At 35.7% G+C, this 27144-nt stretch overlaps 1 protein-coding gene across 1 annotated transcript in view; it reads left to right on the plus strand.

The window, feature by feature from the left end:
• The first annotated feature begins 1337 nt into the window (after nt 1-1337).
• Dic1 (Dicarboxylate carrier 1) overlaps nt 1338-27144 on the plus strand; it is an 89016-nt gene continuing 63209 nt past the window's right edge. Inside the window, exon 1 of the mRNA XM_089103745.1 lies at nt 1338-1491. Within this exon, the coding sequence (XP_088959871.1) occupies nt 1348-1491 (144 nt within the window). The 5' untranslated portion in view covers nt 1338-1347. The remainder of the gene's footprint in view (nt 1492-27144) is intronic.

Below are 27144 nucleotides of genomic sequence, written 5' to 3' on the forward strand. Positions count from 1 at the left end.
TATTCACAAATACTGAGCCAGTTTCCACCCTGGAAGTTCGGTTACTGATCAAATTTTAAACCTGTGCCAAATTTTCGAGAAATATATGGAGTACGACCGTGACCTATACCAGTTCTTCACTGACTTCAAAAAAGCATTTGACCTAATTTGGAGAATAGGCCTCTCTCATATCTTCTTCGATTACAGAATTCCACAAAAACTTAGTCGGCCATATCAAGGATATGTACTGCAAATTTAAGAGTCGTGCCATGACTATTGAAGGTCTCACTGACAGCTTCCAAATGTCCGCAAAAGTCCTTCAAAGATACATCTTGTCCCTACAATTATTTAACCTCCTCTTCACAGCAGTTTTATCCCTGGTGGAAACAACTTGTGGCGTATATATTAAGAGTGTCCCTGACAAACAACCTAGATTGTGCTGACAACATTGATGTAATGGCCGAAATACCTCAGGATCTTTAAGTAGTTGTTTATAAAGTTTTTAAGTCACCTCTGTTGGAATAACCATGTATTCATCCAAAACCAAGACTATGTGAGGTTCTTGAAAGCTGCAGGATACAATTAACCCCAACCGGAAACTTAATGGAGAGAGCACCCAGTGGGCCAAAGATCCAAATCCAGCAACTTTGTTTTCTCGGTCATGTAAAACAAACCAGTCAGCCAGTCTCCTAAAAATCATCTTTGAAAACTAAATTTATGGTTCTCACCCTCTTGATTGCCCCCCAAAGAGGTGGAAGGAAAACTTTGCGTCTCATTACCTTTCCAACCTTTTTTGCCTAGCAAAAGACCTTGGGACATACAGAAAAAACGTCCATGCCATTACGACAAAAGAGGCCCCAAGGCAACCTCCAAAGACGGACGGGACTTAAGTCAAGTAAGTCAAGTCAAATTGTTTATTCGATTGGATCATAATGAATAAATGCCCGTAGATTACATAACTTTAGCTAAATGGAGTTATAATTAAATAGTAAGTTTTTAGCCTATATTTTAATCCTTTTTTATAGTTAAAAAAGAATAGAAAAATATGTCTCCTTGAAGGGTCCGTAAAAGGGTTAAAATTGAATTGAAGAAAAAAATGCTTGTTATATTCGGAAAGAGCATAAAAAAGGTATCGAGCGGTATGTTCACATGATTTATAATCCAGTAACGAAAGTATCTTCAAATTTACCCAGAACGCTTTAAAAAATGTAAATTGACTTTAATTAAGTTAAAATATTTGGCTCAAAGCCTTTGGCTTTGAATTGAGGTCAAGCTGCGCAATCAGCTCATTTTCTTAGTAGAAAATTCTGTTTTTGGCACAGTTACGGTCTACAAGTGCCGCTATCTTAATCCAGTTATCTGAAACTTATGATCTCTCTGGCAAAACGATTGTTTTTTTTTTTAAACTCTGAACACATGGCCAACCCAGAGAATAGAAGAAGTCGCTGGTACTTTGGAGGCTTGGGTTCAGCTGGAGCTGCCTGTTTTACGCATCCCCTGGATTTATTAAAAGCAAGTATTTTTCGTAAAGTCTAAGGGCTCTTTGTTCTCTTGGGAAGTCGTTTGGCTAAGGGAATGGTCTATATGGTCCTTGAAGTAGGCTAGGCCTATTAATGGTCAGGCTACAGTCTCTCTTTTATTATAGTGCCTCTTTTGGAGAAAACTGGGGGTCAATATCTACCAAATCATATTATTGAGTTAGGACTAAAGTGAATAGCCTACACCATTTGATGTCTTTTTTTATGCTGATTATGAATATAATAAGCATTTCTATTGGAAATGAATTTTGGTCAATATCTACCAAATCATATTATTGAGTTAGGACTAAAGTGAAACACCATTTGATGCCTTGGTCAATATATATGAAATCATATTTTTGAGTTAGGACTAAAGTGGATCCACCATTTGATGCCTTTTTTTATGCTGATTACGAATATAATAAGCATTTCTATTGGAAATGAATTTCAGCCCCCCCCCGCTATAGGCTATACCTAACCTAACCCTTAATTGGCTTATACAGGGGGGAGGGGCTTAAACACATTTCTGATTGAAATGATTATTATATTTGTAATCAGCATAAAAGAAGATGGTCAATATCTACAAAATCATATTATTGAGTTATGAAAAAAGTGAATACACACTTCGATGCCTTTTTTTATGCTTATTACAAATATAATAAGCAGTTATCACGCAAAGGACTTAAAGCCCCCCCCCCCTCGAGAGGCTAGACCGAACCTAACCCTGAAGTGATGTATAGAGGGGGGGGGGGTGAAATTCATTTGCAATATAAATGATTATTATATTCATAATCAGCATAAAAAAAGGCATAAAATGGTGTATTCACTTTAGTCCTCAATAATATGATTTCATATATATTGACCAATGCCTTTTTATGCTGATTACAAATATAATAAGCATTTCTATTGGAAATGAATTTCAGCCCCCCCCCCTTATATATGCCAATTCAGGGTTAGGTTAGGTATAGCCTATATAGGGGGGGGGGGCTGAAATTAATTTCCGATAGAAATGCTTATTATATTTGAATCAGCATAAAAAAAGGCATTGAATGGTGTATTCACTTTATGTGATTACAAATATAATAAGCATTTCTATTGGAAATGAATTTTGGTCAATATCTACCAAATCATATTATTGAGTTAGGACTAAAGTGAATACACCATTTGATGCCTTGGTCAATATATATGAAATCTTATTATTGAGTTAGGACTAAAGTGGATACACCATTTGATGCCCTTTTTTATGCTGATTACGAATATAATAAGCATTTCTATCAGAAATGAATTTCAGCCCCCCCCCCCTATATAGGCTAGACCGGACCTAATCCTGAATTAGCTTATACCGGGGGGGGGGGCTGAAATTCATTTCCGATAGAAATGCTTATTATATTTGTAATCAGCATAAAAAAAGGCATTGAATGGTGTATTCACTTTATTCCTAACTCAACAATATGATTTGGTAGATATTGACCTTTTTTTTAGGCTGATTACAAATATAATAAGCATTTCTATCAGAAATGAATTTCAGCCCCCCCCCCTATATAGGCTATACCTAACCTAGATCAATATCTACCAAATTATATTATTGAGTTAGGACTAAAGTGAATAGGCCTACACCATTTGATGCCTTTTTTATGCTGATTACAAATATAATAAGCATTTCTATCCGAAATTAATTTCAGCCCCCCCCAATATATGCCAATTCAGGGTTAGGTTAGGTATAGCCTATATCGGGGGGGGGGCTGAAATTCATTTCCGATAGAAATGGTTATTATATTCATAATAAGCATAAAAAAGGCATAAAATGGTGTATTCACTTTATTCCTAACTCAATAATATGATTTGGTAGATATTGACTCTAACCTAACCCTGAGTTGGCCTATATAGGGGGGGCTGAAGTTCAGGTGAATATCTACCAAATAATATTATTGAGTTATGAATAAAATGAATACACTATTTGATGCCTTTTTTATGCTGATTATGAATATAATAAGTATTTCTATCAGAAATGAATTTCAGCCCCCCCCCCCCCCTGTATAGGCTATAACTAACCCTGAATTGGTATATATAGGGGGGGGGCTAAAATTCATTTCCAATAGAAATGCTTGTTATATTTGTAATCAGCATAAAAAAAAGCATTGAATGGTGTATTCACTTTAGTCCTAACTCAATAATATGGTTTGGTAGATATTGACCTTTTGAAGTACCTACCTCCACTCCTTCTCCCTCTAGAGGGTCCTGACCTTTGATGACCTTTAAAAATCTGTGTGTTATAAAAGTTGAACCTTGTAAAATAGATCTTCTGCTTAAAATTGTTTTCCATTAAAAGTCCAACAAAATTGTTTTCAGCCTCACAACTTTGCTCAATCCTGATTTATAGAGGTTTAAAGATATGCAAATACATTTCCTAAATTTTGAAAATTAACATTGATATGGCTTATTATACTACTGAAATAACAGGAATTGCATTTTCAGAACTAAAGCCAGAGAAAAAGAATTTTATAACTGAAAATTAAGGTAAAATGTTGTTTTGTCAAAATTTCAATAGCCTAGGTATAGACTTGTCATGTAGGCAAATTTCAGGATCCTCTAGCCTAGAGGGAGAATGAAAAGAGATAAGTAGTTCAAAATACCTTCCCAGGACATATTTTAGCTTGTAGACCCATCCCTGAAAGTTTCATTTTCCTAACCTCACCCCTTTCCAATAGCGGTAAAAGTATCTAAAGTAGAATTTTACCACGGTAAAATTCTACTTTAGCTAATTTTGGCTATCTTGGGAAGGAGTAAAGTTAGGAAACTGAAACTTTCAGGGATAGGTCTATAGACTAAAGTATGTCCAAGAAAGGAATTTTGAAGTACCTACCTCTACTCCTTATCTCTCTAGAGGGTCATGAAATTTGCCAACATGACAGGTCTATATCTATTGAAATTTTGACAAAATAACATTCTACATTAATTTTCAGTTATCAGTTTCTTTTTCTCTGGCTTTAGTTCTGAAAAATGCAATTTGTCATTTGAGTAAAATTTTAAGACATATAAATTATTTCCAAAATTTAGGAAATGTATTTGCATATCTTTAAAACTTTATAAATTTGGATTGAGCAAAGTTGTGAAGCTGAAAACAATTTTGTTGTACTTCATTTAAGCAGAAGATCTATTTTGCAAGGTTTCACTTCTATAACTCACATATTTTTAAAGGGAAAGGGATTGGGTTAGGAAAATGAAACTTTCAGGGATGGATCTACATGCTAAGGTGTGTCCCAGGAAGGTACTTTGAAGTACCTACCTCCACTCCCCCCTCTGTATAATGGTAAATTCCTGAACATTACAAGCTGTTTTAGCTCACATTTCATCCTATATTACTATCATAATTATAAATCACTGCTTACCCTACACAGCTTCAGCTTTTAACCTTGTTCATTAAAATATATTCCAAAATCCTCTGACATTGTTATGGAACCTGTTTGTAATGTCACAACTTTGCTTATCATAACCCCTTTAACAGTAGCATGCAGGTGCCATGGGGTAGAAGACAGCTCTGTGTTGATAAGCCATTTAAATTTTATTAATTAGGGAAAGGATTTGACAAGAGATAGGCCAGTAAAAAAATCCTTATTGTTTTTAGAGGACAAATTATGTTGTGGGAAGATGTTTTTATTTTTATAGGTCCATGCACTCATAAAGTTTCTGTTGGGTTTATTAAAACACTAGCATGAACTTCCTGTAGTTACGGACTCTCCATAAAATGTTTAAATGTGCAAAGCTGCATCTTAGCCAGGGGGGAAGTTGTGCCTGGGGTGGATTTGTAAGGGGAGAATTTTACTTTGGGAGAGAAATTTCAGATGAGTGAGTATTCTGGGGGAAAATGTTACACTGGGGGGTATTAACAGAATTACTATATGAAATTATTTTTAATTGTTTTACATTCTCTTTGCCAAACTTTTTTATATGGAGATGTTCCAGGGTTTTTTTCTGCTCATTTTGTTTTCTAGAAATAATTTCCATGGAAGGGGGCATTTATGGAGTGGCCAAGAAACCAATATAGAGATTAAAGTCTTATTCCAATGAAAAAATGCTAAGAACAATTTTTCAGGGTGAATTGTTCACAAGCAATTTTACAGAGAGGGGGGATTCTCAGCGAGGAAAGAATTGTCTGGAGGGAATTTGAGACAGGGATGTGCACTTTACATTGGATGAAATTTCAATGGAGGAGTTCTGTAAGAGGGAGGGGTATATTTCATAGAGGGTGAGCCAGATTTAGCATTATTCAAAAAACAAACAGAAATTATGCCATATATGAAGGATTGCCCCTCCTCAATACCTTATTCTTTACTCTAAAGTTTAACTGTTTACTAAAATTGAAACACAGGGGCTTTTTAATTAGAATAGGAAGCTTTTTTAAAGCTGCTAACAGCTTCAAGGTATTGAGGAGGGACAACCCTTCATATCCAGAATAAATCTGCCAAAACTAATATGCCATTTGTGTTTTAATTTTCATGCACTGGGAGCCAAAATCAAACCAGCATTAGTTGAAAAACATTCAGAAATTAAATAAAAAACAAGTTTTATTAACTGAAAGTAAGGAGCAACATTAAAACTTAAAATGAACAATAATTATTCTGTATATGAAAGGGGCTGTCCCCTCCTCAGCCCCTGGCTCTTTGTGCTAAAGTAACTCAAAGAGCGAGGTGTGGAGGAGGGGACAGTCCCTTTCATATATGGTATAACTGATGTTTGACTTAAGTTTTAATGTTGCTCCTTACTTTCAGTTAAAAAAAAACTTGTTTTTATTACTTAATCTCATAAAGACAATCCTTTTTTCAGCATATGAAGAACTGTGTATATTGCAATTATATCTGTGTGGTTTATATGCAAAGTAGCAAAACCAAATTTTTTTGGGGTGGCACATAGATTTTTGGGAAAATCCCCAAAAATTTGGGAATAGTGCAAGCCCTGCTTGATTTCTAATCAGAAAAATCAAAATACTTAAACCACACAAGAAAAGAAAAGCTTTGACTTTGCAGTTGATGCAATAAAGAATTGCTGCAAAATTAATTCAAAGTCAATCAAATGCCACCACCTCTTCCAGTGGCATGCCAGCAATGTTGTGACACTTCAGCAGCAGTTAACCAAGCCTCTTGTTGGTGGTGTTTGGTTGATATGCTGGCATGGTGCTGGGGTCTAGGTAAGATACAGAGCACTACAAACATCAGAATCAACTTTAGAGGACAAGTTATGTCATGGGAAGATGTTTATGAAATCTCCCTTTGCCCCAAACTCAAAATTTTCCAAAATTCTACTTTAGAAGCTTTTTAAATATTTCTAAAGCAATAATAGAGTGCTACAAATATCAGAATTGACTTTAGAGGACAAATTATGTTATGGGAATATGTTTTCGAAATCCCCCTTCCACCCAAACTCAAAATTTTCTTAAATTCTACTTTAGAAGCTTTTAAAATATTTCTAAAGCACTAAATGATAGACTGTTAAAAACATCAGAATCAACTTTAGAGGACACGTTATATCACGGGAAGAGGTTTTTGAAATCCCCCGTGCCCCCCCCCAAACTCAAAATTTTCTGAAATTCTACTTTAGAAGCTTTTTTAAAATATTTCTAAAGTGCTAAGACATAGTGTTACAAACATTAGAATCAGCTTTAGAGGACAATTTATGTCATAAGAAGATGTTTTTAAAATCCCCCTTTGCCCCAAACTCAAAATTTTCCAAAATTCTACTTTAGAAGCTTTTTAAATATTTCTAAAGCACTAATAGATAGAGTTCCATAAATATCAGAATCGACTTCAGAGGACAAATTATGTCATGGGAAGATGTTTTCGAAATCCCCTTTCCACCCAAACTAAAAATTTTCTAAAATTCTACTTTAGAAGCTTTTACAATATTTCTAAAGCACTAAAAGATAGAGTGCTAAAAACATCAGAATCAACTTTAGAGGACAATTTATGTCATGGGAAGATGTTTTTGAAATCCCCCTTTGCCCCAAACTCAAAATTTTCCAAAATTCTACTTTTTCAAAACCTAACCTGAGAATTATGTGTCCAATATGAAAAACGATTTTTATTTCCATTCACTGCCCATGTCAAGATGTTCTATATATCTGTCTTGGCTTTTCTCTGTCTACAATTGGTCATGTTTTGATGCAATCTATGCAACCTACTGCAAAATACTTGATAATTTTGATTCGAAATCATTCCATTGCCAGAAGTCTAGGCTTATACCTATCCAAGGTGGCCATGAATATTCTCAGGTAAAATGTAATTTTTCAAAATCGATCTATGACAAAACATGGATGGCTTTTTCACACCTTTCTCTGCTATAAAATTTCTGGTTTTTGATGATTTGGCTTCAAATACCTCCTCCAAGGGAGGATTTCATGATCAACAGTGTTACTTGTTGTAAAAAAAAACTTTGTGGATTGGAGCCAGTTCTGCAGAGAGGTTTGTATATACATATGTCATTCAAACTCTGCGACTTTGGGAGGAGAAGGAGTCATTGTTGAGATAGATGAAGCCAATTTTGGGAAGTGTAAATATAATTGTGGTCTGATTGTTGCAGGTGCTTGGGTATTTGGTGGAATAGAGTGAGGAACTGGTAATTCAATCATGGTTTCTGTGCTGGATAGAAGTAGTGCCATGTTATTGGGAATTATCCAAAGCCGAATCCTGCCAGGGACAACAATTATCAGTGAGGGCCTACAATTGCCTGGCTAGCCAGGGCTATCAGCATTTATGCATCAACCACAGCATAAATTTTGTTGACCCTGCAACAGGTGCTCACACACAAAACATCAAAAGACACTGGCGGAAAGTTTGAGACAATATACCCAAATGTGGCAGACGAGAAGGACATATGGAAGGATATCTGGCAGAGCGCTATTTCAAAAAAAAATATTCAATCTCCTCAAGAATGCACCATTTCATGAAACATATATCAAAGCTTTATAACCCCAATTTGTTTTTATGGGTATTATTTACTAATTAATTTTTAAAATGCTGTAACAGAAAATTTGGCAATTAACGATATCTAACCTGATTTGTTCTTAAAGCAATTCAAATATTTTTTTCCAAATAGTTTAGTGTAGCAATCTTCATTCTTGAAGCTACGAGACATTATTGAAGTGTAACTAGGGAGGGGGAGAGAGGGGGCAGAAGTAAATATTTAACTATAGAATAATCAGTGGGCCTACTTGTGCATTATAAATAACCCACCACTATACACAAAAGAAGTTAAGTTTGGTTGATGCTTATGAAATAATATAAAATAGGATGAAAATATAATAGTTTAGAAACAAATTTGGGCTATATATTTGCACATTAGGGGGTGGGGGTAAATCATAGCATATATTAAATATGTAACCTAACCTAGGTACCTTTTTCCCTCCATAAACCCAAAAAACAACATTTTAAATATTTCAAATACAATAAGAAATCACGCTTTGCAATCCATTTGTCTAACAAAGGCCCATTCGTCTGGTTTCCTTGTACAGTCTATAGCGGTGGGTTATTTATAATGCACAATTACCAAATAATCTACATTTATTTTGATTTTTTTTTGGAAACCCCTTAACATTTTGAGTTGGGTAACCACATAAAACATATTCAAATAGCTTGATCCTATAATGTTGAGAAATTTTGCTTTTCTTTTTTACATCTGGGATTTAAAATATGTAAAAAAGGCTGGAACTTTTATAAAGATTTTCTTTTGAGGGTGGAAAGGTTAGCTGCAAGGGGATTTGATAGCAGGGGGAGGGAGAGGGCGGGGCAGTGGTCAGCAACCTGCTTGCAGTGCCCCTGCTTATACTGATCTAAGCTGACCATTTTGTTGCAATGTGTTGAACTGGAATCATACTCTAAAATCTGGTTGATAATTTCCCTGTCTAAAAAATTTGTCTGAGTTTTGTAAAAGGGGGAAACAACCCCTCAAGAAAGATTTTAATAAAACTCATACCATCAAATTTGTGGTTCTTGGCGAATACCTGCCGGAAAATCCCCCCGACCCCCCCCCCCCCCACGGGAAATACCCTTACGGAAAATCTCCACTTCCCCCCCCCCCCAGAAAAAAAATACCCCCGTGGAAAATAAGGCTTTTCAAATTTCAAATTATCAACCAGATTTTAGAGTATGAAGGGAAAATGGGATGAATGGTAAAGAGGATTTCAAAAACTTTGAATGACCTTTAAAAATCTGTGAGTTATAGTAATGGAACCTTGCAAAATAGATCTTCTGTTTAAATGAAGTACAACAAGATTGTTTTCAGCTTCAAAACATTACAAAGTTGGAACTGTTTTATTAAATTGTTGTGTCCTTCATCTTGGAAAAGAACAATCATTAGGCCATTGTACAAGAATTGTTCCAAGTCCCATTTTATTAATTACAGGCCAATTTCAAATACATCAATCTTTTCCCATATAATTGAGAAAATTGTGATGAGCAGAATCCAGGCACATTTTGAGGAAAATAATTTATGGCATTCTGTAAACAATGATCTTGTTACACACAACTTCTTGAGGTGATTCATGATTTTCAGTTGATGACAGATGATAGTATTTTGTTTGATTGTTTTTATCTTGACTTTTCCAAAGCATTTGACAAAATTTCCATCCCTCTTCTGATAAATAAATATCAACTATATGGTATTGGCCCACAAACTAAAGCATGGATAACAGATTATCTTACAAATAGAACCCAAGAGATTAGAGTAGGTGATGCTCTGTCATCACCTATGTCTTTAATAAGTGGAGTTCCTTAAGGCAGTTGTCTTGGGCCAGTAATCTTCTGCCTTTTTATCAATGATTTGCCAGGTGTTGTTAGGAATTCGACCTTAAAAATGTTTGCAGATGATATAAAAGTCTACAGGTCTGTCATGAGTGAACATGAAATTTCTTTACTTCAAGAGGATTTGGTTGCTTTGTGCTGGTGGTGTACTACAAACTCTATGTTCATTAATGAAACCAAAAGCAATGCTGTGCACTATTTGTGTAGACTCCCTCAAAATTACCTTTATTTCTTGATGGTAAATCAATTTCAAGTGTGGAATATGTTGGAGACCTTGGGGTTTGCTTTGATTCAAGTCTGAAATTGGATAAACATGTATCAGACATCACCCATAAGGCAAATTACCAATTACTACATTTAAAGCATACATTTTCTTAGTTTAATCTTCATTCATTGATTTCACTTTATGTATCCACTGTACATCCAATACTTGAGTGTCGCTCATCAGTATGGTATTCTCTTAATAATAGTGATAGAGAGAGGGTTGAGAAAGTGTAACGTAGGGCCACCAAACTCATACCTTACATGATACATCTACCTTACCACCAGAGAATGCAGAATCTACAGTTGCCTAGTCTTCAGTTCTGACATGATAGAGCTGGCCTAATAAATACATTCCACATTATTAGGAACATTGATGACACCAATCCAACTCACTTTTTCACTTTTACAGAATACAGTAGTAACCGTCAACACCAACATAAAATTTATCCACCATGTGCATAGAAAAGATTAGGCCAAAACAGAAAAAATTGTCTAGCCAAGTGTGGAAGACTTGGAATTCACTTCCATTAGTAATAGTTGCAAGTACCATGGTCCAGTCTTTCAAAAGTAGTTTAGCCTCTACAGATTCTTACACTAGGTCTTATCACAATCTATTTTGAGAATATTTTTACTTTTCTATTAGCTGATTTGTAACCAGTATGTTTTTCAGTTATTTTGTAGGCTTACTTTTTGGTATTTTTCAATTATTATTAGATATGTTTCAGTTAGTTTGGTATGCTACTGTATGTTTCAGTTATTATGTTTTCAGTGTGTATGTTTACTGAATGTTTTAGTTACTGGTCATCAACATTGTCATAGACTTTTTTATAATTGTTTAGTGCAACAAGCTTGTTAAAGCTTACTGTATTTTGGTACCAATAAATAAATGAATAAATGTTTCCTTCTCAATAGCCCCAATTGTAGGCTAACACAACATCTGAATAAAATAAGAGAGACCATTAGATTCCTTATTTTTTGCTCTTTCCAAATATCATATTTGCATTTCTGACAATTCACCCCCCCCCCCTAATGGTCCAAGATTTAGCTGTAGGATATAAACAAAACTAGCCTAAAAGAAAACAGTGAAAATTCTTATTATGTAACATTCAAAATGTTTCTATTTGTCAGATTAGCTTATCATATTTATTTTTCAATTGTTATTCACCTTTCTGTATAGTATTATATGTGAAACACATCTTAAATTCATTTGCAATCAAAGGCTTAACACTATTGATTAGTCAAGAAACCTGTTTACCAAGAAATGCAAAGCATGAAGGGATTCAAAATAACAAAGAAATATCTTCTTTAAGGATATATACAGGCCTATCAGGAGGTCGGATACATTGTCAGAAATGCAAATACAACATTTGTTAAGAGCATAAGATCAGGATTGTAATGACCCTATTATTGTTTTATTCAGATGTTATCTTTTGCACAGCTGCCCAACTAGAATTTTACCCAAAGAAAGGTAACACCAAGGAGTTACAGCTGATCTGGAAGAAACACAATAAAAGAAAAAGAGTAATTTGATTCCTTATTTAATGTTTCCAATATAATATTTGCTTTTTGGACAATCCTCTAACTTATTGTATTTTTGGTACCAGACTATATTAGGGGTCCTGCAGAGGGGAAGATGTTAATAAAGTAAAAGTAGCACTATTAGCTTCCTTCTTTGTGTTCTTTCCAAATGTCACATTTCTGTTTGTACCCCCCCCCCTTTGTGATCCCAGATATAGCCCTAAGTAATATATTTCTTCATTGTTTTCCATCTTGTGATGTGCTGTGTAATGGGTAGCTGCATACTTAACCTTTGAGAGGCATTCACCCTAAGGGATTGCAATGAATTGTTGATTAAAAAAAACATCATAGGTAGTGAAATTGTGCTGCCTAAGTAAAGAATAATGTTGGCACAATCTATAACCTATTATTATTATTTTTTTTTTGGCTTTAGACCAGGGCACTTTGTATCAAAGGAGTTGTCTTAGAAACTTCGAAAAGAGCTCATTTGATTGGAAATTGAAATGGCTAGTGCCCTTTTTAATAGTCAATAGTGATTGGAAGGCAAAGAACAACCCCTTCCATGCCCACCATTTATCCAAACACATCCAATCAAAATTTTGAGATAGCCATTTTGTTCAAAGTGGTTGAAAGGTCCGGGAATTATATCTTTGAGGATGAAACTGCCCCCACAGCCCTCAGGGTAAGGGTTGTAAGTTATGCCCTGAGGGCATTTAAGGTTTTTTTTGAAAACTTTGTTTTAGAAACTTTAAAAGGGGCTCATTCGATTGTAAATTCAAAGGGCTAGTGCCCTTTTTAATAGTCAAAACTGATTTAAGGGCAATTACCCCCCCCCCCCCCTCACGCCCATCTTTTCCCCAAACAAATCCAATCAAAATTTTTTTAGATGGCCATTTTTTTAACATAGCTGAAAGTTTTAGAAATTAAGTCTTCGAGGATGATAACCCCCTCAGAGCTCTTGGGGCAAGGGTTGTAAGTTATGCCCTCAGGGCATATAAGGTTTTTATAGATAGTGATGTTGTAGAAACTTCAAAAAGGGCTCATTCGATTGAAAAGTCTTGTGCCCTTTTTAATAGTCAAAAGTGATAGGAGAACTAACACCCTTCTTACATCCACCATTTCCCCAAACTAATCCAATCAAAATTCTGAGATAGCCATGTTGTTCAATTTAGCTAAAAAGTCTGGAAATTATGTTTTTGAGGATGACAACCCCCTGACAGCCCTCAGGGCAAGGGTTGTAAGTTATGCCCTGGGGCATATAAGGTTTTTTTTTATTGAAAACTTTGTTGTAGAAAATTCAAAATGAATCATTTGATTGGAAATTGAAATGGTTAGTGCCCTTTTTAATTGTCAAAAGTGATTGGAGGGCAAGTAACTGCCCTCTCACGCCCACCATTTCCCCAAACACATCCAATCAAAATTTTGCGATAACCATTTTGTTCAATGTAGTTGAACAAAATGTTCAATGTATTTTTTTTTTTTTTTTTTTTTTTTTTTGTCTAGACCAAGGCACTTCATATCAAAGTAGTTGTCATAAGAACTTCGAAAAGGGCTCATTCAATTGAATATAGAAAGGGCTAATGCCTTTTTAATAGTCAGAAGTTAATGGAGGTCAACTAGTCCCCCTCCCATTTGCCCATTATGTTTAAAAACTAAATGTTGCCTTAAGATTAAATCAAAATGCACTGTGTTAATGCTAATCCTCAATAAGGCATCTCAGCAGCATCCCAAGAATGTCTGAGGGTGTTATGCTCAAACTTTTGGGGCCACCTTTGCTCTGAAAATTTAACCAAATCAAAATAGCGTAAGTGTATCCAAGCTATCAAAGAAAGTAAATAGGTCTTTTTTTGCAAATGGTATCAAGTTTTCTATTTCAGGTCAACTAGAGGAGGTATGAATCTAAAAAGTTTTAAACACTACTATTTGTGTCGTGATTTTTTAAAACAGTTTATTTTATTAAAAATTGCTGAAAATTTTCTCCAGCATACAAATAGCATACAAAAGACTAGGTCAATATAAAACAAACAGAAATTACGATAAATAACTCAGTCAAGCTTTAAATAAGCAGAAATTAACATGAGTAGGGCTCAAAACCCCTATGCCTTCCCAAGGCCAGAACATAATTTGCACTTTACTGAAAAAGTACTAATGAATGGGCATTGTCAGTTTAATATACAGTTTAATATACACTGATATTTAGTAATCAAAATGTTAATATTATTTGATTTATTAAAGTTATAAAAGTAAAATCATTTATATTTTTTCAGTGAAGTGCAAATTATGTTCTGGCCTTGGGAAGGCATAGGGGTTTTGAGCCCTCCGTATGTTAATTTTTGCTCGTTTTGAGTTTCATTTATTTATTGATGCTGATTTGTGGTAGTTTCACGCTTGGTAGATTATTTGATTTTATTTTTGCTCATTTTATGTTTAATGGAGTTCTTTACTTTTCTTTGAAGAGCTTATTTTGTGGAAAAATTTCTTTAATTAATATATCAGATAGATTTATTGGAGGCAATTTGATATAATCTAGAGTGACTAATATCAAGGAGCTGTATGCTATATATTGGAGGTGTAAAAAATTTTCAAGACCACAGTGGCTAAGCATGACAAAATGTAAAAAAAATATAAAAAAGAGAAAACAAGGATACTTCTAGCCAGTGAAAAAAAAAAACGAATTATTGTGACTGGTTGGAATTATCCCTGTTTTTCCTTCTTACATTATTTTTCATTTTGTCGGAGGTGTAAGAAAGGCTAGCTCAAAGTCTTGAAATTCTGAGTAGTTACCCAGGGTGCCATGAGCTTAGGAGCACTGATGTCCTCAGTTTTCATGCTAACCATCAGTTCAACCTTCCTATATATTTTTTACAATACATTTTCTGGGAGATTTCTGCTGAAATTGTTAAGAAAACGATTAGAGGGATTTTAATAAGGAGAGGCTCAGTATTATATATTGAGGGAGGTGGCGAATAGTTAACTGAATTGACAGTTACGGTCTTTAAATCATCTTGAAAATGTGTTAATTTTCCTGCAATATCTAGTGACAGTTTATCTTACCTTCTATTGCCCTTACCTCTTATTGCCCCAAGTATAGGAATTGTTGGAACAATTTGAATAGCAATTAGTTAATAGCTAGAGAAGTTTTGAAATATTAGTTCGATTTTATTTTACCATTTCGAGTTTTGTGGTCCTACTAGGAAGAAAATGTAGCATTTTAACCAGAATATATATTTGTCAAAATTTTATTGTACTTCCTGGTATATTGTGTATAATAAATTTATTTAATTCGTTTTTTAACCAACATATTTTTGTTTCTTGTTGAAATTCAGGGGAGTTATGAAGCAGATTTATCAAAAATTCTATACAAATAGGGTTCTTTGCAATTATTATATAAATCCTGAAAATATAGAATAAAGATTAATTTATAACCTGTACATATTCCCTTAGAACGGGGATGGGGTGGCTGCCAGATCCTAAATCCCATCCTGTTTACACTTTGGCTTTAAAGAAAGCGATGAATTGAACACAAAAAGTCTCTTTTAACAATATCTCATTTTCAGGTATGTTTTTTACAAATAGATTACACTGTATATTGTTTACTGTTCTGTGATCTTAAAATAAAGAGCAGGGAATGCCAGAACCCTACTAGTTATGATAATTTCTTCACTCTTAAGTTAAAGTGTTGCTATGTAAGTGTTTTTTTCTGGGTTTCAACTGTCAATACCATAATGTAAAAACCTGGCTTTTTTAATTTAATTTCTACTAGTTTTAATTTTTTAGCAATAACGGTCCTTTGAGACCTCTTTTGCGACTGAAAAAGGGTATTCGAAGTAGTAATTTTTTTTACCATGACCCTTCTCCCACTTTCTTAGGATACCTAGTTTGGTACAATTGCCCTTGCAAAAAATCATATACACATTTTAAATGACGGATGGGGGAGTATTTGAACTGTGTTTGTGTATTATATATATGTATGTGTGTGTGTGTATGTATAAACTACATTTTTATGAAATTTATTCTTCTTTTGCAATTTTTGTGATTGCCTCTATAATTTATGATGTTTTCCAAATGAGTCCCCGATTTTTGCGTTTTCTTATTATTTATGTTTTGCTTTCTCCCTTTCCCAAAGCAAAATAAATACATTTCTGTGTACGATCTTCGCTATGCGTATTTGCCGGTCTCTTCGATCCAATATCCGACCATCCATGCATTAGTTAGGTGTGTACATAAGGGTCTCTATCCCAGGCTCTCACAGAGGAGTCCCTTTTGAGGAGGGAGAAATCCAATAAAAGTCAAACAGAGTTTAATTATATGAAATGTATGCTTCATCCAACAGTTCGTGATAACGAACTGTAAGTAGGGAGTGACTCAGCCAAATAGTAACCGAAAATCTAAAAAACATAATTTTGATAACAAAAGTTACACAAAAAAATTGACTTTTTATGCTGATTCCAAATATAAAAGATTCATTAAGTTTAATGATACCCTTCAAAAACTAAGAGCCTGAAAAATACTGCCTCATTTTTCGAAAAAGGGAGGGGGAAACATCCCCTAAAAGTCAAGGCCTTACTGGAAATTGCACCATTAGATTCGGCGTATCAAAGAACCCCTATAGAGATTTCAAGCTCCAATCTGCAAAAATGTGGAATTTTGTATTTTTTACACATTTTTCTGGGGGGAGGGGGGAGGGTAGGATTTTGTACCCGTGAGAATTTATTGTTAGGGGGAGTTTCTGGGGCGAGCTTGCCAGGGGAAATTTTACTCAAGGAATTTCCTAGAATTCATATACGAAATTCGTATTTCATTTATCTTTCTTTCTCTTTGTGTTGCTTAATTTTACGTGTGGAGATGTTCTAGGAGAATTGTTAGGGGTAAAGTTTCAGCGAGGTTGGAATTTTCTTGAGGAGATTTCTGTGGAGGGGGGGGGGGTAGGGGGTTACTCTGTGGCAGAACTTCTCCATGGGGAAATTATAAGGGATATATTCCACATATGGAGGGGTGATTTATGGCATGTCTTGAAAAAACAGTCAGAAATAAAATAAATAAAGAATTATTTGTGGCAGAGGGCGGAATTTTCTGTGAAGATGGAGGCGGATTTGCTGGCATAAATTGGAAAACGATCAGAATTTAAATAAAAAAACAAGTTTTCAACTCAAAGTAAAGGGCAATGTTAAAACTTAAAACAAACAGAAATTATTTTATATATGAAAAGGGCTGCCCTTTCCTCAGTACCCTGCTCTTTACGCTAGTTTGACCTTTCGTCCTAATTCTTCAAGAATGACTTTTGAAAAGCAAGGGCCGTTTAGTTAGAATCAGAAGTTTTTTAAAAGTACTAAAAAAGATATCGCAAAGAGTGGTGTATTGAGTAGGGGGCAGCCCCTTTCATATACGGAAGAATTTCTTTTCGTTTTAAGTTTTAATGTTGCTCCTTCCTTTCAGTTGAAAAAACTTCTTTTTTTTTATTGTGAGAAATGCCGTAAAATTCGTGAGATTTTGCGCCGATTCAGAAGCTCGTACTGTCTGAAAAATTCGTCCTTCTCTTCTGAAATCCACGATTCATCTGAGATTTTTTGCATGCTTTTCTTTTGTCCGTTTTTTGGTTGTTTTGACAAATCTTTTCTGCCGAAAAATGTGTCCCCCGGATTACATTTTTGCTTCTGTGCCCGCCCAATGTGCACAGAAAAATTCTAATTCCCAAACCCTTGATTAATGTTACAGAAGGCCCAGGATTTGTTATAATTTTGTGGTTCCAAGACTTTCCTGAAGGATTCTGATAATTTTTATGGAATGGAATGAAACTGTAATTTAAAATTTTCTTTGTATGTAGCCTATATGAAAAAAAAATTGGTGAAGTTCATAATTTTAAAAGATATAAAGCCGAACTGGCCAGCCGTGACAAAAACAAAGAGAAAGATAAATATCAGGATGATAAAACGAACGGAATTACGGCCATAGTCCCGTTTGTTTTCCTCACCTTGAGATTTTTCTTTCTCTTTCTCTTTCTCTTTGTTTTTATCATAATTTTAGTTCTGCAGCTTCTTCATAATTGCGTTTCTGATTTCAGAATAAGTTCTAAATTAAATTTTCTTTGGGAGTATACATTTTCAATTCGTCAAGGGCGACATTTTGTCATTCCAGTTGCGACAGTATTCATGATCATTCAACTCGAAAAACCTTAGTCGGTGTTAGCGCTACCTAGCGGACCAATTTAGTTTTATTCCCCGTTTTAGAGTAACCAGGAGTAAAATCAAATTTTGGATTTAAAATGACCAGAAGTGCAAGTAATGAACGAAGCCTTAACTCAAAGTGGATAGAAAAGAAAACTAAGGATGCCATTCGTTTAAGCCGTTTCAATAGTTTTTGCCATAAGAATTAGTTACTTTTCTTAATTAAGTAAATTTGATTGCAGACTAGATTAACAGGTTTGTCTTTTTTTTTATAAAATTCCTAGTGTATTTTCATTCTTTTTTTTTGATAAGTGACTATTTTAATGCTGCCAAAATTTGAAAATGTTATTTGATTTTAGTGGACTTAAAATATTACTGGATTATGGATGTGTTCAGAAATTTCAGAGTTTAGAGTTCATTTATTTAACAATAAATTTACAACCCCATGATGCTCTATAGCCTGGAAGGAACAGAGAGAAAAAATAGAAGAAAAATACCAGTAAAACAATTGGAACAAAAGAAGGGAAACCTAAACCTAACCTAATCTCCCACATCGAAAATCCCCCAAATCCTACTAGGCTTGGGGTTAATACATGGGGATTCATGTGTTGATTAATTTAAGTCAAGTTTACTCATAAGATTATGCTTATAAATTGAATTATAAAATAATATTTCTATATTATACATTTTTTTTTGTCTTTTGAGTAAAAATACCGTAAATGTAAAAAATAATAGTTTTCGTTAGAACAGTTCATAATCTACAGTCATGTTTGAAAATTTTTTTTAGTCTCCCCCTTAAGGCTGTATAGCCAGGAAGGAACAGAAGGGAAAAAAGTAAAAGAATTATACCAACAAAACAATATGAACAAAAAAGGGGGAATCTAATCTCCCATCTCAAAATCACCGAAATCATAAGCGATTCGTGGGATTAATATTTTCATTAATACAAGCCAGATTTATTAATAAGATTATGCTTATAATTGAATTATTAAATAATATTCGACTTGAATTCCCAAGCCGTTCCCAAGATTGTGAAACGCTATTTTGGTAACCGGGGAACATAAAGTGTCTTTTGATTCACCTTACTATCTAACCGTAAACAGATTCTAAGTCCTATAGTTTGAAAACGTTGTAGTTGACCAGAGAAGAAAGGTATTTGCACCTCTTCCTGACACAAAATTTGAATTCCTCTCTGCCTCTCCCTGCTTCCTTCTTCTGAAGTACCTGAAAGGTTCAACCTCAACTTCTGAGCCGTTTCTAAGATATCGTATTTTGATAACCCAGAGGAGCACATTCTCTTTTGATTTAAATCTACCCTCTCCCCCAAGTTGTTATTCAATGTTCACTGATAGTAACCCCCCCCCCCCCTTAACATTGTTTGAGAGTTTCAACATTACCATTCCCGAGATATTTCTGAAGCGTCATTTTAATAACCTGGCAAGACAGTGTCGTTTGATTTTTCTTGCTGGGGATTGCTTGCTCCTGTAGGATTATAAATCCCAAAGGAGCTTATTTTCAAAAAAGTTTGATGGATCAGATAGAAATTGTTTAACCCATCCTCACTCCCCCGAAAACAAAATTTAAAATTGTTTGCCCCACCAAACCCAGCAGTACCAGGAACTTTTAACCCCATCCACCAAGTCCCTCCCAAGATATGGCAGGTATGCTGTTTTGATGACCTGGGTGCGCATAACGTACTTTTGATTTAAGTCTGTCCCCTTCTCCGTGTCAAATTTTGAAGTCCAATTTACCCCCCTCTCAACACTCCCTGAAAGTTTCAACTTGGTGCCCCCATCTGTCCTCAAAGTTTTCCAGATCGTCAGATACGCCATTTTGATAACCGGGGCACGCATAGTGTTTGTTATTTACTTTGCTACTTAAATGTGCATAGGTTGCAAGCCCTGTTGTAACTTACAATGCATATTGGTGGATGAAAGATAACAATTGTTTAGTCCTTTCCCCCAGAACAAGATTTGAAGTATACTTGCGCTACTTTTCACCTATCCCCACACGTGTCTGAAAGTTTTGACTTCATCCCTCAAGCCCCACTTCCCTCCTCTCCCCACCAGTACTTGAAAGTTTTGACTTCATCCCCAAAACCCTTGCCACGATATTGCAGATATGCTATGTCGATGATCTGGATACATGGTGGTTTCTGAACTACGGTACTTCTCTTTCTTCCCAAGTCAAAATTTTGGATCCATTTGACCCCCTTCCCCTCAACACTGCCTGAAACTTACATCTTAATCCCACCAAGCTATTCTCGAGACGTTGATAATTTGAAAACTTGGGTCCACTTAGCGTCTTTTGCTTTACTAAGGTACATGCATCGTTTTCAGTTTATAGGCTCGTGAAAGTCTGGGAAATTTGGTCTAGCGAACGATTTCAGGGATTTTTTTTTCGATAAAACATATCTGTGGACATTGCATAATTTCCCCTCCCCCATATCCTATTTCCCCCAAAACGATCCAATAAAAGCTTTGAGATAGCCATTTTGAAACAAAATTTCAAACGTCAGATAATAAAAATTCTGATCTTGACACAGCCCCCCTGGACCCGAGGGCAGGCGTTGTAAGTTATGTCCTAGGAGCATATATGGCTCTTGTGGAAGAGATGCTTGTATAAACTTCAGAGAGGGCTTCATTGATTGGAAATTGAAAGTTCTAGTTCAATTCTCAAGAGTCAAAAGTGATCGGAGGGCAACTAGTCCCTCCCCCATTCGCGCCTTTTTTCCCCAAACCCATCCGATAAAAATTTCGAGACGATCATTTTGTTAAAAATAGTTCAAAGGTCAGATAACAAAAAATCCGTTGTCAACAGAACCCCCCAGGGCCCGGAGGTAGGCGTTTTGAGTTATGCCTGGTGGCAAATATGGTTCTTAATGAAGGAAATGCGCGTATAAACTTCAGAGAGTGCTCATTTGAATAGAAATTAAAAGTTCTTCGCTTTTTCAAAGTAAAAAAAGATCAGAGGCCAGCCCCTCTCCCCTCCATGCGTTTTTTCCCCAAACCCTTCCGATAAAAGTTTTGAGATGACTATTTTGTTAAAAATAGTTCAAAGGTCAGACAAAAAAATCTGCTGTCGACACAACCCCTCAGGGCCCGGTGGTAAGCGTTGTAAGCAAATATGGTTCTTATAGAAGGAATGAGCGTTTTAGTTTCAGAGAAGGCTCATTTAATTGAAAACTGAAAGTTGTAGCTCACTTTTAAAGAGTCAAAAGAGATCGAAGGGCAATTAGCCAACACCCCCCTCCCCACCCCACGTCCTTTTATCCCCAAACCCATCCGATGAAAAATTTCACATAGCCATTTTTTTTAAACAGTTCAAACATCAGATACTAAAAACTCCGATGTTGACACAAACCCCAGAGCTCTGGGGCAAGTGTTTTAAGTTATGCCCCAGGGCATACAAGGTTTTTATAAGGAGAGGTCGTATAAACTTCAGAAGGGGCTCATTTGATTTTAAATTGAAAGTTTAGTTACCTTTTAATGAGTCGAAAGGCATGAGAGTGCATCTACCCCCCCCCCCTTCCCACACACACCCTTTTCCCAAATGCATCCAATCAAAATTTTGAGATTGCTAGCTTGTTTGAAGTTGTCCAACGAGCAGATACCTCGAACTTCGGGGTCAATATATGTCACCCCCGCCTAGAGCCTGGGGGATGGGTTGTAACTTATGCTGCGGCGACATATAAGGTTTTTATGGAAGAGAATGGTCGTATAAACTTTGGAAGGGACTCAAATGACACACCCCTTAGCATTAAATCCGACCCCTTAATATCCTCCCATTTGCAGCGCGAATGGGAGGTTAGCTCTATATAACCTACTGCTTGTGAGTGGTTATCTCTTATGTAAAGCTATTTTAGTTTTTTTGTAATTAACTTTTTTCTGTTACTAAGCTGTAGACAATAGAAAACTAAAGGTCATAAAGGCAATGAGGTTTTTTAGCTATTTTCTTAGTTGTGAACTAGATTAATAAAAATAGGGCCGCCGCGGGAAGGTTGTGTACAGCCAGCCCCGCCCACCCCTAGTAATAAACCCAACCCCCTAATATATTCCCATTTGCAGCGCAAGTGGAAGTTATTTTAGTTTTTTAATTTTTTTTTTCTGTTACTTCAGACAATAGAAAACTAAAGTTCATGAAGGCAATAAGGTTCGATGTTTTATTGTTTGTTTTTTTTTAGTTGTGCACTAACATTATTGAAAACAGGGCCACCACGGGAAGATTGTGCACAGCCAGCTCCGCCCACCCCTTAGTATTAAAGTATTAATGAAAGTATAAATGGTATTGAAGTATAAATGAAACCCAAACCCAAAATGAACAAAAATTAAATAAACAATCAATGCAAACAAACATAAAATAGGTACTTATATAAACGAATAAGTAAATCTTAAAACGAGTGAAACTTAAATTGAATATGGAAATCTAGCTCGAAACGAACAAAAATCACTACAAACAAGAGTTTGGGCATCACCTTCTTCTCTCACTCCTTCTGCCTACTGCGTCATTACCACTTTACTGAAAACTATATGTGCCTTGAACAGTCTTGGAAACTATAAACAAAATCAAATTGAAAGTTTGATATATAATGATATTAATTGTTGAAGATCAATTCGCTCAAGTTATTTTTACAATGTAATTTTATTTTCATTTTCAATGCTGTAAGAACTGGAAAAGAAAATATTTGTAATATAATTCGTTTTCAGTGAAGCACCAAGGACATAGTAGGCTTTACGTTTTTACAATTAAGGAAGGGGGCAGTATTTAAACTCTTATTTGTAGTGAAACTATATTCTTCTTGAATAATCTTAGAAAGAAGTAATAAATTAAATTGAATATTTAATGTATCAAAGTCCTGTTTTTTATGAAAAGTCATATAAAACGTCATATAAAAAGCTGCATTAAGAATTATAAGGTGATGCTTAACTGTATTTAAGTGCTGTGTTTAATCTTTTTTTGTGTTTGTTGGTTTTTTGTTACTTTACTTTCTTATATTTTCATTAACAAATAAACATTATTATAGTAAACATTATTAACAAGTAATAAAAGTAAGCTTTATTATCTGTTGTATTTGAAAATTTCAGCCGCCTCAATACAACCATGTTTGTTATAAGTACTCACAACCATGAACTGAGAATCGCAAACCAACTTCATCACACTTTCTATTGAAACCGAGGAACATTATGTTACATGATTTAATGGCTTTTTTAAAGTTTTCATTAGAAGTGCCACGCCACCACCTTTTGCTCAGTTGACCTATCCTTCTAGAAGACGGTGTAACCAGGAATTTCAAGGTTATTTTCAGAGGTCATGTGAATGTCTTGAAGAGAAGCAATGCCAACATTATGTCGAGATAAAATTTTGTCTAGTTTTCAGTGTTTACTCAGAAATTGGATCTTACATTCATTGATGTATTGAACTAAAATATATTTCTGGTCATTTAGTGGGGTAGCAATGTTGTGTTTGGTTAGCAGTAATGCAATCAGTTTCAAATTGGTTTTTCATGATATGAAAATTTTCATATATTTCATGATAATTTTCATGATAATGGGGGCGAGTGGCAATCTGTAGGAGAATGGGAGGATAAGGAAGGCCTACCCGTCTAACACATATGACTTTGGTGACAAGGGGGTAGGCTTAGCAACCCGCAGGTGAAATGGGGCAGTGAAACCACTCAGTCAAAAATAACTGAATCATTATTTGGAATGCACAGTCTGGAATGCAAATAATTCTGTAAAATCTGGTTTTCCTTGTCAACTTATGCCAGAAAATGACAGGCTTCAACCTCGTGCTGCCAAATTGAGGCGACAATATAGAGGCACAGAGATAAGGCTCATGGGATTGAAAAGAACCAACCCCTCGATTTTGGAAATGAAGCACCAATTGTGCTGGACAAGGTTGAAAACAAGTTGAAAGTACTGCTTTTCCTTGAAAAGTTCGAGGGTATAGGATTAAATTTGAGAAACTCAATGCTTGAATCATATTCCCATTTGAAGAGGATTTGTTCATTTTAACTGTAAAGTTGAGAAAAAATAAAAGAGAAAAAAGAGTTTTAAAACAAAACTGTAATTTAAAAATTCAGTCTGAGATAGCAGAGTTCAATTCCCGTTTCAAGAAGATCTGTTTAGTTTAACTGAAAAATTGAAAAAAAAAGTAGAGGAGGTGCAAAAAGGGAGCATAATTTGGAAATTCAGTGTGGTAGACAGTATTATTTCAGGTAAACTACTAGAACCTTGCAACTACTAAAACCACTTGCAACATTTTTGACCCTGCGTCTCCATAAAGGCTATGGGTATTGAAATGAAATTTTCGGGGAATGTTGAGGGGATATTGAACTATATCAAAGATACACTATATGCATGTAGTTTGTCAAAAAGGCGTATTAGCAGTATCTCAGGAACAGATGAGAGCAATAAGTTAAAACTTTCAGGGCTTATTGAGGGGGATATGGAATCAACCAAAAGGCACAATGTACATAGTTTTACTACATTGTGATTACTACTACTACTACTTGTGACTACTGCTACTACTTCTAACAACTACTAATACTTGCAACTACTACTACTACTTCAGGGCTGCCACAAAGTCCCGAAAATCGAGTGAAGGTCCCTTATGATCCCTTAAATTTATAAAGATCCCAAAGTCTCTTTTTCTTGCTTTGGTTTAAAGCTTCGTATCCTGAAGGTTACCAATACCTGCGAGCATACGGTTTTCAGTATTTTTGTTTCGATTGAGATTCTTGGAGCCTGGTTTGGTTTGTCAAAGAAAGATGAAACCTATTGTTACATAGGCCACAGCATTATCGTCTGGACAGAGCAGACAGGCTAGTAACGAAAAGGAATGACCCCCTTTTTCTCTGGAGTTAATAATGATAATATTAATCTTTATTCGTTCCCTTTATCACACTGAAATAGCATGGGTACTGTCAATTTAAGCACAAAAAAAAACGAAAAGCACAAAAAGACAACACAAATGATGAACCATCACCTCTACTTTAGGGCGCTGTTGTTGTAACACGTGAAGTAGTAGGGCACAAAGGAGTTTAAAAATCTTTTCGTCGAGTGTGTAGGCGGGCATTCCAACAGTATTTTCCCCCTCTTTCAGAGTTGCCAACCTTATTTTGTGTGCGTGGGTCTTTAAAGTAAACGGAGGCAGGATATATCTGTGTGCTGAGGACTTCAGGATGTCAGCTCCAAACTTTATCAGCATTTCATGCCTTGGTTCATCCAGGGTTGGGAGCTTAATTTGGCTCAAGTTTTCAAGAATTATTTCAGGGGCTCTTCTGAATTGTTTCCAGTTCGTTTCTGTGCTTCTCTGTAAGCGGCGGGTGCCAGACAAGACAGCCGTACATCATTACGGGCATTAGATAAGTTCTATCGCACGAAAGAAGGAGTTGTTCAGTCATTCCAAACCTTCTTAGATTTGCAAAAGATTTTAGAAAAGCAACTGCTGTTGCTGTGATCTGACTGATGTGATCACCAAACGAGAGATCGTCACCTAATGTGATACCAAGTCCAAGTATTTTTACTGATTTCTTTGTTTGGAGAGGCGCAGATTCATTTATGCTCTTCTTCAGGAAGCTGACATGCATTATACAGCTTTTCTGGAGGCTTATCTGGAGCTTCACTTGGTCAGCTTTTGCAGGCTCTCTTCTGAAATGTTTCCAGCTCGTTTCTGTGCTTCTCTGTAAGCGGTGGGTGCCAGACAGGTGAGCCGTACATCATTACGGGCATTACATAAGTTTTATAGCACGAAAAAAGGAGTTGCTCTGTTATTCCAAACCTTCTTAGATTTGCAAAGGATTTTTGAAAACCAGCTGCTCTTGTTGTGATCTGGCTGATGTGATCTCCGAATGAGAGATCATCACTTTATGGGATACCAAGTATTTTTACTGATTTCTTTGTTTGGAGAGGTGCAGATTCATTTATGCTCTTCTTCAGGAAGCTGACATGCATTACACAGTTTTTCTAGAGGCTTATCTGGAGCTTCACTTGGTCAGCTTTAAGTTGAAGCTCTCCAACAAGAGGTATGAGCTGATTGGGTGTTTCTGACAGGAAACGCCGCAGGTTTAGCGAAAGATCATCTGCAAACTTATACCTCTGTTTGTGTTGCCTCATCAGTCGGTTGATGACTATAACAAATAAGATGTGATCTAACTTGCTTCCTTGGGCACCTTGACACGTGATGTCTTGGAAGCTGGATGTTTCCCCGTTTTCGAGTTGTACGTACTCTTGACGACCAGAAAGGAAACTTGCAATGGTACAAAGAGAAACTGCGAGACTTCCAGGGCACGGGCTTCGTTGATTACAGTCTCATGATCAAGCAGATCGAAAGCTTTCACGAAATCAGAAATGAGTATTTCAGCAAGGGCCTCAGAATTTACTAGATTTTCTAGGTGTTCAATTAGATCATGAAGTAATCTGACCAGATAACGAGTTGTACTGTGTCTTCGACAAAAACCGAACTGTATTGGATCGATTTTGCGTTCTATTTCTGTTAGCAACCATTGTAAAGTAAAATCTTTGAAGACTTTTTGAAGGGTCTTTGAGATGGGCCTGAGATCGGATGGTGAGGTTGGTGATGTTTGCATTGGAATTGGTATGATAAATGCCTTTTGGGAAAAAGACTTCCAGTTGGCACTGGTTATACACAATAGTCAATGGTGTAGCCAGTAAGGAGGAGCATGCATGTATCAGCCTTATAGGAATTTCACTAGGGTACATGGCTTTCCTAACGTCTAGGTTTTCGAGTTTTTCTTGGACCTGGGAAACTACGATAATAGGGATGGTTTCGATCGGACCATTCAGTAGTATGGTCTTGAGGGGAGGCTGTTGGCGGCAAATACTTCAAAGGTGTGCATTAATTGCTTCTACGGTTATATTCTCTCCTTGCTGGTCCCTCAGGATGGAT

Source organism: Artemia sp. Qi Xiang Cuo, chromosome 17 (assembly GCF_049724085.1).
Source record: "Artemia sp. Qi Xiang Cuo chromosome 17, ASM4972408v1, whole genome shotgun sequence".
NCBI classification, from domain to species: Eukaryota; Metazoa; Arthropoda; class Branchiopoda; order Anostraca; family Artemiidae; genus Artemia; species Artemia sp. Qi Xiang Cuo.